This window comes from Alosa alosa, chromosome 1 (genome assembly GCF_017589495.1).
Source record: "Alosa alosa isolate M-15738 ecotype Scorff River chromosome 1, AALO_Geno_1.1, whole genome shotgun sequence".
NCBI lineage: Eukaryota > Metazoa > Chordata > Actinopteri > Clupeiformes > Clupeidae > Alosa > Alosa alosa.
Genome location: NC_063189.1, coordinates 35,251,322 through 35,262,037, shown reverse-complemented (window position 1 = coordinate 35,262,037; position 10,716 = coordinate 35,251,322). Strand labels below are relative to the sequence as shown.

General features: G+C 39.5%; 2 protein-coding genes across 4 annotated transcripts; one reads left to right on the top strand and one right to left on the bottom strand.

Moving 5' to 3' along the window:
- Positions 1-1,007: 1,007 nt before the first annotated feature.
- On the bottom strand, positions 1,008-3,019 carry LOC125293373 (zinc finger protein 691-like). 2 transcript variants are annotated; one of them, XM_048241635.1, is made up of 2 exons: positions 2,648-3,019; positions 1,008-2,474 (listed from the first exon to the last, which is right to left on the bottom strand). In XM_048241635.1, the coding sequence occupies exons 1-2, from the start codon at positions 2,910-2,912 to the stop codon at positions 1,285-1,287; spliced, it is 1,455 nt and encodes a 484-aa protein (XP_048097592.1). In that variant the 5' UTR covers positions 2,913-3,019; the 3' UTR covers positions 1,008-1,284. The 2 variants fall into 2 exon arrangements, with proteins under 2 accessions (XP_048097592.1, XP_048098388.1); XM_048242431.1 differs by having other exon boundaries at positions 1,008-2,447.
- A 4,098-nt stretch (positions 3,020-7,117) lies between these two features.
- On the top strand, positions 7,118-9,877 carry LOC125300628 (collagenase 3-like). Of its 2 annotated transcripts, none has more exons than XM_048252692.1 (10): positions 7,118-7,322; positions 7,413-7,654; positions 7,738-7,886; positions 8,181-8,309; positions 8,432-8,593; positions 8,688-8,817; positions 8,918-9,051; positions 9,151-9,310; positions 9,410-9,497; positions 9,611-9,727. In XM_048252692.1, exons 1-9 carry the CDS (start codon positions 7,221-7,223, stop codon positions 9,462-9,464), a joined length of 1,263 nt encoding a protein of 420 aa, XP_048108649.1. In that variant the 5' UTR covers positions 7,118-7,220; the 3' UTR covers positions 9,465-9,497; positions 9,611-9,727. The 2 variants fall into 2 exon arrangements, with proteins under 2 accessions (XP_048108649.1, XP_048108642.1); XM_048252685.1 differs by having other exon boundaries at positions 7,122-7,322; positions 9,394-9,497; positions 9,611-9,877.
- The last annotated feature ends 839 nt before the right edge of the window (positions 9,878-10,716 follow it).

Sequence of the window (10,716 nt, the reverse complement as noted above, 5' to 3'; positions counted from 1 at the left end):
TGATTTAATTAAAAAGCACAGAACACAACTTCTAGCTATGTATCAACTGCACCCTCATGAAACACCACATCTTAATTAAAGGCTCTGACATCACAAACATCTGTTTCAGTCTTGACCCACATGTCCTCATCTGGACTTTAATTTTTCTAAAACGTCCTTACACACCTATCTCTTATTCTTTATACCTTTTTTATTCAGTAACATGCACAGAAATGTCTTCATGCAGGGAAAATATTGGACGTTTATATTTACCAAGGCACTGTTTCTGTCTTGTTCTGACAGCTGAATTACAAAATGACCTCTACTTATACAGGCACACAGGGTTTCACCCAGAAATTAGTTTATTTATATTATTCATTATTGAAACCTGACAACCTTCAACGTGTAGAAATGATTTTGTTGACAAAAAATTAATAACATGCTTCTTGGCTTAAATTGAAAATATACCTCCAAAGGCATGATAAGTAAACAGTGTTCCTGAATTACTATGCACTGTACAAACATTTCACCCCTTTCTTGTCTGTTAAAGCTACAGTTGGCAAGATTTTTTTGATCATATTCACTGAAACCGGCACTATGCTCCGACAGAACAACATAAATCAGCCGGTTTTAAAAAAAAAACGCACTTCTACCTCCACCTAGAGCCTGTTATTTGTTTTGTAAAAATCCACAGCTCCCGGTTCTTCTGGTCCAATCAGAGCAGGGCTGTGTGACATCTGACAGTCTGGTGCGCACTGATGAGCACAAACTCGATGAGAGGGTGCTCCGTGGTAGTGGGGCATGGGAGTTGTAAACATAAAAAATGTTGGCTAAGTCCCCTCAATCTGTCATACTTGCCAACTGCAGCTTTAAACATGTCAGGCTCTCTAAATTCTGAACAAACACCCCTAAGTTATCAATATCCACACACACAGGAACACTGCTCTTAAAATATGCTATTATAGAAGGTCTAGAAGCATTTCCATGTTCACAACAAAAACGACTGACCCATATGTCTGTTATTCTTTACAATATCAATTCATTGTTACATCTGAGATCACACAACTTCTAAACCTGTGGTAAGCACCCATTATAAATGCTGAAAATGTTTCTTGTTCAATTAAGCACTTTACTATTGGATTGCAGGCTGGTAAGATTTTGTCCACTTATATCCCTTTGGGGCATCAGCCTCCCCCTAACCAAAGAACAAAACGAGTTTTTGCACCAAATATTTTGGTTAAGTCAAGTCAGACCTATGCTTAGAAAATAATAATAAAAAATCAGCTTCTATGTCAACAGTGTGTTTCAGCTGGACAAGCCTCTTCCCATGCCGAGTCTGGAGGAAGGGTTCTTGGCTCTGTGGAATCTCTCATGCCTCAGGCAGTTGTCCTGCCGGTTGAACCTCTTCCCACACAGCCTGCAGCTGAAGGGCCGCTCGCCCGTGTGGACACTCTGGTGCGTCTTCAGGCGCGTCTTCTGCGTGAAGCGCTTGCCGCACTCCGTGCAGCGGTAGGGCTTGACGCCGGTGTGGCTGCGCTGGTGCGCCTCCAGCTGGCAGAAGCGGGGGTAGCTCTTGCCGCACAGCGAGCAGATGAAAACGCGGTGGTGGGAGCTGGCGTTCATGCCGATGCTGCTTCGCCGGTGCATCAGGCCAGGCGTCCTGGGTCTCATGACCAGGTGGCGACTGGGCGGGAGGCTGTGTGTGTATGGAGAGGGAGTGTGTGAATTGGTGGGGGCCTGTGAATGAGAGGAGATCTGTGAGGTGTGTATGTGTGAGCCCAAGGCTGCATGTGTGGTGTGTGTTTGTGAGTCAGTGGGTATGAATGTGGGTCTCCCATGTGAAGCCACTGTGAGATGTGTGGCCATGTTGAGTGAAAAAGAAGTGCTTCCCTTGTCTGTTCTTGGGACTGAGTGTGCCTGTGGCTGGACTGCTGCCATGTCCACTGTCTCTTTGGGGTGTCCATCTTTACTTTGAACAACAGTCTCTGGGAAGTTTTGAGAGATAGACATGCAACCACCCTCTTCTTTCACAGACACTGAATTAAACAGATCAAGGTGTAAATCCTCTGGGAAATCCCCTGAGCCATCCTCGGGGCCTACAGCGAACAGGTGTGCTTCAGAGGAACTGTTCTGCTCAGTGTTGTAAGAGCAGCCTGGATCCTCATCTTCCACCTGACAGTGTGTTTCATCAAAGGATGGCCAAGACTGTGCCAGTGTGTCTATTGCTCCACCATCAGACTGTATGCCCTTAGACCTATGTTCACAGTCTGAAAGACTGGGTGTCTGGCCTACTTGAACTTCCTCTGGCTCTCTTTTCAATGTAAAATCCGACACTATGATATCCCCACTGTTGTGTGTTAGCTGAGGCAGATTATGCAACACCTCTCTGTCCCCATCATGTATAAATGGTGTCATTTGATCTTCTATTGATGTTTTCCCCTCTTCTTTTGGAACGGTCTCTTGCGTAACTGTGTAAGAATTCACAACAGGATATTCTAAAGGAACGCACAAAACACAGGCATTACCATCTATGAAAAAACGCTAAAAACAACTTAATCATCAATAATGCTTTATGTAGCAGCATAGTGGGCTAGGCCTATAACAATACAACACGCACTAATAATACAATAGCAACGTTAGCTAGCTACTCTGTAACAGTTCATCTTACCATCGCCAGGTCTTTCTACCTGGATACCGACAGACACCCGTTCAGGAATCACGCGTATGGCAGCTCGCTGGGCTTTCCTAAGGTCTCTTTCTGTGAAAAATAATCTTTTCTTCAGAGTCTCAATCTCATTTTCTCTCCGACACATCTCCAGTCTTATTACTACATGGTCATCCTCTACAAGTTTGCTTATTTCTGCTATAGCGGCTTTTGCTAGAACCTCCATTATAGCAGTTATCTGTGTCTGGAAAGTAGTACTGGCAGACATTTTCGACTTTCTTGAACTGTTTTCATCAGACGTCGTCCTTTATTTCCAGACACTTAAATTCAGAAAATTTGCTAAGAAATGCGTAGCCTATGTTGATGTTGATTTCCTTGGCGTTTCCGTGGACAGCAACATCACCAGGATGGCTACATATTGCCATCTATTGGAATGGAAGAAAATCACTTAGATCTAATTTGCAAGAATCCTCAGTAGGCCCATTTGTTGGAAATTATATTCTACTCTGACCTGTCTTAGCTTGATGTTACTCATACTGTCACAGTAGAGAAGAACAAACAGATATGCTCAAACAATATGATCAATCTGACAAGACAGTACTGATCAATCATCATCAAAAGAAATTAGCAAATGTCAGATATAATGGAATGTCAAGTCTCCTTATCTTTTAAAGTGCGTAGGCTACTACACACTTATAAATCCTGACAGAAAAAAACAAAGTCCACTGAAATTTCTAAGCATTAACTTCATGACATATACATGATAATGCTTTTATTAATGCAAATGGCCCTACAAGGACATATAGGTCACAAAAAACAGTGAGAGTAGGGACTTTGCTTTTTGCCTTAAGCCCCCTTAGCTATTCTAAAATCACTGTAACCACTGGGCTTATTACACACCTCTAACAGATGATTTCATTGATTGACACCAGTGTTTACAATTATTCACCTGTCCCATCCCCAGCTCTTCCACCTGCCCAAAACACATCTCACATCTTGCATTTTCTTGAAAATTAATGGTAGTTTGTTCCAATTATTCACACTTATATGCGTTGTTTTGCCTATTTGTTTAGCCTATAATTAATAGGGATTGAATTCCCTCTGGAATTATTCCACTGTTTGTTCTTTTGCAATCTTTGTTTTCCCTCTGTGTCACAATTATTGTATTAATCATGCCTTACAGTTACACATTCGTTTAAGACTAAATATTAACATGGTTTGCTTGAATATTCACTAACAAACATGCTGTGAGGCTGTAAGAAACAACTCATAAAAAGTGATGAAATGAAAAGCAATTTTCTCATACTTGCACACTTATGTAAAACAAAGAAATCATGAAAATATATTGTTTAGGCAATATATTGTATAATTTTACAAAGGCCAGATTACAAGTCATTGGATCATATGATGTTTCAAACAAACTGTTTCACCTTAATTGTCATGTATTCGATGTTGTATTCAGTTTTTCAGCCTATTTGAATGGAAAATGTGGTCTCTTGGTATCGTTGTAACACTTCTGAAAAAAGAAAGCGGAGTTGTCTGAGGAGAAAAAATATAGACCAGCATGTTGAAGGTAAACTAGCAGCTTGATGTTATTGTGAGTATTGTTGCAAATATTATGAAGTTTAAGAAGAGACTTTCTAATGAGGAGACACGGCACTCAAAAAATCCTCCATAAAAATGCATGGGGTTAATTTGTAATGCCAATATGGCAGTTGTCTAAATATATCCCGCCCCTTGCGCGGCAAAAAAGTCGACATGTGAATACATTGTGACAATCATGTGCCGCTGGAGCAAGGTTGGTTTCGTGAAGCCTTGCGCACGTGCAGTTCTGCCCGAAATAAGTGCCCAAAATCCGTTGCAATATGGCCGCTGAGTTGAGGGACTTTGGTTTCGGGCTGATTTAGCCATCCTCCCTGGATGCGGCCACAAAAAGAAAATCAACCCCCGATTGCAAAGAAGTATAGTGGTATAATGTTACACAAACAGCAAAATAATCCAAGCCAAAGTCCAAAGTCCAAGCTTAATTCTAGGTCAAGATACAGCACTGCTGAAAGATGCTCCACTGCTGAAGGATGCTTTGCTGCATCTGGCACAGGGTGCCATCATTTGTGTTTGGAACAATAAAATCACAAGACTCAAGGCATCCTGGAGTGAAACACTGCTCAATGTCAGAAAGCTAGGCCTCAAGTTATGGGTCCTCCAACAGGATAATGACACAAAATACACAACTAAGCATGCAGGAATGGCTAAGAAAAAACCATATGAACCTTACTATTGAACAAAGAGCTTAAACATGTTGTTTGAAGAAGGCACCCTTTAACCTTGAGAGTTGAAACAGCTCAGAAAGATGGGTCAAACTACCTGTTGATAAATATAGAAATTTCATTAGAAACTACAGAAAACAGTTTTTGGCAATGTCTCTGAATACTATCCAACACACTTGTCATGGATTGTTCATAATAGCATAAAAGTAATGCAGACAACAGTAATAAAGTTAACCAAAATATATTTGAAAGTATAAAAACATGTTAAAGAACTGTGGTGAAGAATAAGATGTCTAGGGGGAGAATATGATGATTTAGGTAATGCAAGTGCCAGTATATGCTGAGATACGAGTAAGAGATTAAGAAAGAGTGCTGATGTCTGTGGGAGAGCCTCAGAGGAAATAGAAACAGTTGAGCAATATGAGAGACAGAGACAGACAACCCCTTATATAGCCAAACCCTCTAACCAGGTGTGAGTCATTGGTGCACAGGCCTGAATAGGGCACAGGGGGTCATAACAATTAGGTAAAGGGTAGCCTACCATAATTTTTGTTCGTGCCATTTTCACTTTATTTTATTATCTAAAATCTTCTGTTAAATTAAGAGTAAAAAGTTTCAAATTAGAAAAATGTAGGGTACAAATCTGGCCACGGCTGTAGTTACGTATACCAAGCAAGAACTTGCATGGGCCAATAATAGGTCTTTTGGCTGTAAATGAACTTGCATGGGCCAATAATAGGTCTTTTGGCTGTAAATGCTTCTATTTTCAGTGACTGTTGCAGTCACTTGTGGGAAGTGCATTTGGAATTTCCACTATTAACAAACGTCATCACACAATATCACGCTTCCTGTCACAAATAAACAAAGCGGAGATAAACGTTATTTTGTTTATTTTATTACAATGCATGGCAACTTGCTCCCATGGTATAAAAGTTTAGCATATGCACTACATTGGTTGTTAGTTTGTTTCATATACAGTGCCTATAAAAAGTATTCACCCCTCTTGGATATTTCCCCTTTTATTGCTTTAATAAATGGAATTTAATTTGCCACTTTTTACAATAATTTACAAAGATATCCTCTTTAATGTCAAAGTGAAAGCAGATTTCTACAAAGTAATGTTAATTAATTAAAAAATATATAATGCAAAAATAAGTTATTTCATAAATAGTCACCCCTGTTAAAGTGTAACTCTGGCGAAAATTGGCTGATCCCCTTCCAACTTTTTTTTTGGCTTAAGCAGTTTTGCAAAGAAAAATGGAGTAAAATTGCATGCAGTACCCAGATTTTTGTAAAATATTGTAAAAAAAGGCCAAAGATTCCATTTATAGGCACTGTAGTGCAAGGCAATGGTGAACACAGTTGAATCAGTGTGTCCATTAGTATATCACAGACAGCCCTGGTCTGATATGCTGTCATATACTTCCTCTTTATCATGAGTAAACATACTGTGGACTTGACGGGTGATTCACTATGACATAAAGTAGGAGTGCGAGATCTTGTGGGTTGGGAGTAGAGGGAGATTCCCAGAGATATAACGTATCATAACACTATCATCAAGTTCTAGAGGTATAAACACTTCTTACACTGTGTGACACCACCACTGACATCTGAAAACCAAGGTGCAGTGCCTTAGTAAGCCAGTGAAAATGAGAAATAGGGCTCTGTATATCGTGATAATTCCTCACCAATGATTAGCCCCTAATTTTCCTCACCACAAGACATAGGTATTGATTGTTTCACAATTCTTTGATTAATCCTTGTTGTCCACAAATGAACATCAAAAACCCCTAATACTAACTGGCCCTTTCTTCAATGATGTGGTGCTACCTGAATTGCTTGCATCTGGACTTTGACAAAACAAAGTAATTGACATCCAAGTTTTCTTGATTATTTTACTGCCGTCTGTGGGATTCTCTTTGAATTTTAGTCCATTTGTCAAGTATAATTCAAAATGTAAGAAATAGGCATTTCCATGTGGTTAGTTGTTTTTTTTTATTGTTGAATGTATAGAAAATGTGTTATATTGTAATATATTGTTATGAAATTACCTATTGTGAGACTTCATCTTGGTTATAGGTCAGAGTATGCCCATATTTGATATTTCCGTTTCTGACAAATAGCATTTTGGCAGATATCATTTTGTCACAAACCTTTATTAGGTGGGTGTGTTGTTAGACAGGATGCTGATGACTAAAGGCTATTCATGTGACACAAACCCACAGAGTGGCTTAATAGTTCCTGCTCAAGTGTATAAAAACCTGGCAGAAAAACAAGAGCAGCAGTAACCTGTGGAAGACCAAAGCACCATGAAGAATCCCACTCTGTGTGTCCTGCTCAGTCTGGTGATTGCAGCTCACTCCAGTCCAATATCAACAGCTCTTAACAAGCAAGATGAGGACATGGCAGAGGTGCAGTATGCAGAAAGTTCTGTGAAGGCTGGCAACAGTCAAAAGCACTGACAACTTTTGATAGTTGACATTTTTCTGTCTCTTTTACAGAGGTACCTGAAACGATTCTATGACTTGCAAGAGCCAGAAGATCCAGTTCCCTGGCACAAAACAAACCTGCAGGAACTGAAACTACGTGAGATGCAACAGTTTCTTGGACTCCGTGTGACGGGAAAGCTGAACTCTGAAACTCTGGAGGCCATGAAAAAGCCTCGCTGTGGAGTTCCTGATGTTGCTGAATATTCCATTTTTGGTGAAGGGCTCAAATGGAACTCCAACAAGTTAACATACAGGTGAAATGCATTTGAAAATAGCTGGTTTGTTCATATAACAGCACTGAATGTATGGTGACCCTTAATGCATTGATTGTTTTTAGAATTGAAAACTACACACCTGATATGACTGTGGCTGAAGTGGATGACACCATTGAAAGAGCACTACAAGTGTGGGCAAAAGTTACCCCCCTGAGATTTACCCGCATCCACAGTGGCATAGCGGATATCATGGTGTCCTTTGGTAAAAGAGGTAAAACATGTTTTTTATAACATCAATAACACCCCAGATGATTTTCCACACCCTTCTGGATAAATTACCTAAAAAGCTAAATTAGCTGGCATGAACACATTGTATGTAGAAAATTACTTAAATTAACATTAACACACCTACAACTTTGCTTAAAATATGTGTGAACAATGATCAGATAATCAGATCATATGCATTCATCACATAGGCTATTGACAACAGTCAATATTGTGTAGCATCTTGAACTGACACAGGGTCAGCAAAATGTTGATTCTCTGCCTCCTATTCTGCTTTCAGATCATGGTGATTTCTACCCTTTCGATGGGCCAGGTAATACTTTAGCTCATGCATTTGCACCATCTGCTGGAACTGGAGGCGATGCACATTTTGATGATGATGAGACTTTCACTTACCGTTCCTCTCGTGGTAAATTCTTTTACATATAACTATATAATAATTTATTGCCTAAGATTTTTTCTCGTTATATTTGCTGAACACTTAACTTGTGAAACAAACATGTTTAATGTTCCTTTGTATCTTTACCATAGGTTACATATTGTTCTTGGTGGCTGCCCATGAGTTTGGTCACTCGTTGGGCTTGGGCCATTCACAGGACCTTGGTGCCCTCATGTATCCGATGTACATTGACAGAGATCCTGACAATTTTGTGTTGTCAGCAGATGACGTCACGGGGATACAGTCTCTTTATGGTAAGCATTGATTTGGAGCCCTCACAGTTTAGCTAGGATTTTGTTTTCTCACAATCCGGTGTCTTAACACACAAGTTTACTCTCTTGGGAACAGGCCCAAACATCGATGTGAACCCTGAAGACCCTGATCCTAAGCCTCCCACTACACCTAACGCCTGTGATCCTAAGATGGTGCTTGATGCAGTCACAACTTTGCGTGGAGAGATGATATTCTTCAAGGACAGGTACTGAGATTGACTTAGACTACATCAACCTATCCAATCTGATGTCTATAAACTTGGTACACCATAACATAAACAAAAGTGTTTATTAATCCTTTTGAAGATTCATCTGGCGGAGTTATCCACTGAGACCAAATCCTCAACTAACCCTAATGAGTAACTACTTCCCTGATGTCCCAGAGAATATTGATGCAGCCTACGAAAATCCACAATCTCAGACAGTGTTCATTTTCAAAGGTGCAAACTACATGCTACAATGCAGTGTCATTAACAGTTTCTGTTTATACCTCTCTCTCCAACAAGTGTCGCTTATAGAAACTCTTTACATATCTCCAGGTCAAAAGGTTTGGTCGCTGAATGGACAGGTCCTTGAAAAGGGATATCCCAAGAGCATAACCAGCATGGGTTTACCAAACTCTGTGAAGTACATCACTGCTGCACTTCATGATCCTGTCACCAGCAAGACATTGTTCTTTGTTGACAAGCACTACTACAGGTATATGCAACATATCAAACGTATTCCAAGTACAAAGTGACTATTAGTTGTGCTGTATCCTGACAACTGGCTCTGCTCTGCAGCTATGATGAAATACAGAAGAAAATGGATGAGGGATATCCTAAACTGGTGGCAGCTAGTTTTCGTAGGATGACTGGAAAAGTGACTGCTGCTTTCATGTTCAAAGGTATGCAAGAATTGGATTAATACAACGGTCTTACAAGTTACCCTGCAGATGTTGATTAGCCTAAGATCATAACTTCAGAATTCTTCAACCTTTTCCAACTAAATATTTTGCAGGTTATGCATACCTCTACAGTGGCCCCAAGATGTATGAATACCACTACAGGACCAGGAAATTCTACCGAAAGCTGACCACAAACTATGTATTTAGCTGTTAGGTGTTACGTACACTCCTATTCTTTCTATTTGATTTATGAATGTCAAAGGTAACATTGATGGTATGTTGAACACTTAAAATTGTAAATTATTTTACATGATATTCATGTGAAATGAATGGCATGCATGGTTGTTAATTGAGTGAAAAATTGAATGAAAAGTTGTTCAATAAAGATGGATGTCTGGTACACTATCTTCAAATGGCTTCCATCATTAAAGGGGATTAAGTATCATATTAATGAATGAATAGGAATATTCATGTCAGTATCAAAACATAAGTAGGCAAGCCTTATTTCAAAATGAGGAGTGTTTATATGGGAGGAAAACTGAAATCCTTGGATTATGTATAATAGCCAAGCCATATACCCCATGCTTCAAAGCCACTATGACTGCCAAATAAATCATGCGCATCAACACTTGATGACTACCACCCTGTAATAGCAAAGTATGGTAAAAAAAAAAAAAAAATCAAGATTACATTTACAAAAGCAGGAAAAAGGGGAAATATCCCAGGGGGTGAATACTTTTTATGTTTATATTTGCTCATTGACCTTGAAGAAACACAATTTCATTCCACGTTGTTACACTTCTAACAAGCTATTTAATGCTGAAACAATTCCATGCACTGTGTGCCGTTGTCACTTCAGCTACAGGAATTTAACCAAATCTAGCTGTCGTAGTTGGATGTGGGTCATTTTTTTGACATCATACTCTGAAAAGCCATTTTTAAACAGCAACATCTGGAAAGCTCTCTCACCTGTAGCCTTCAAATTTACAGTCAATATCTGTTACTGATAGCATCCAGACATGGAATGTCAGGGGTGTAGATCAAGTATAACCTAGAATGGTGGGCACTTAAACTTTTTCGAAAAACGAGACTTTGATCATTCAAAAAAGTATGTTTGGACCTGATACCTGTTGTCAGTTTTTTGGACTATGGCTCTGAAGTTGGGCAAAGAGGTTTTTTTTTTTTTCATTTTTGAGCCTTAATATCTGTGAAACTTATC

Bases quoted from the DNA above. Each gene is read 5' to 3' on its own strand.
- LOC125293373 (XM_048241635.1), bottom strand. From the start codon at position 2,912: ATGTCTGCCAGTACTACTTTCCAGACACAGATAACTGCTATAATGGAG. The intron at 2,475-2,647 runs GTAAGATGAACT...GCGTTCCTTTAG, and splicing joins GGTAGAAAGACCTGGCGATG to AATATCCTGTTGTGAATTCT.
- LOC125300628 (XM_048252685.1), top strand. From the start codon at position 7,221: ATGAAGAATCCCACTCTGTGTGTCCTGCTCAGTCTGGTGATTGCAGCT. The intron at 7,655-7,737 runs GTGAAATGCATT...GATTGTTTTTAG, and splicing joins TCCAACAAGTTAACATACAG to AATTGAAAACTACACACCTG. The intron at 9,498-9,610 runs GTATGCAAGAAT...AATATTTTGCAG, and splicing joins TGCTGCTTTCATGTTCAAAG to GTTATGCATACCTCTACAGT.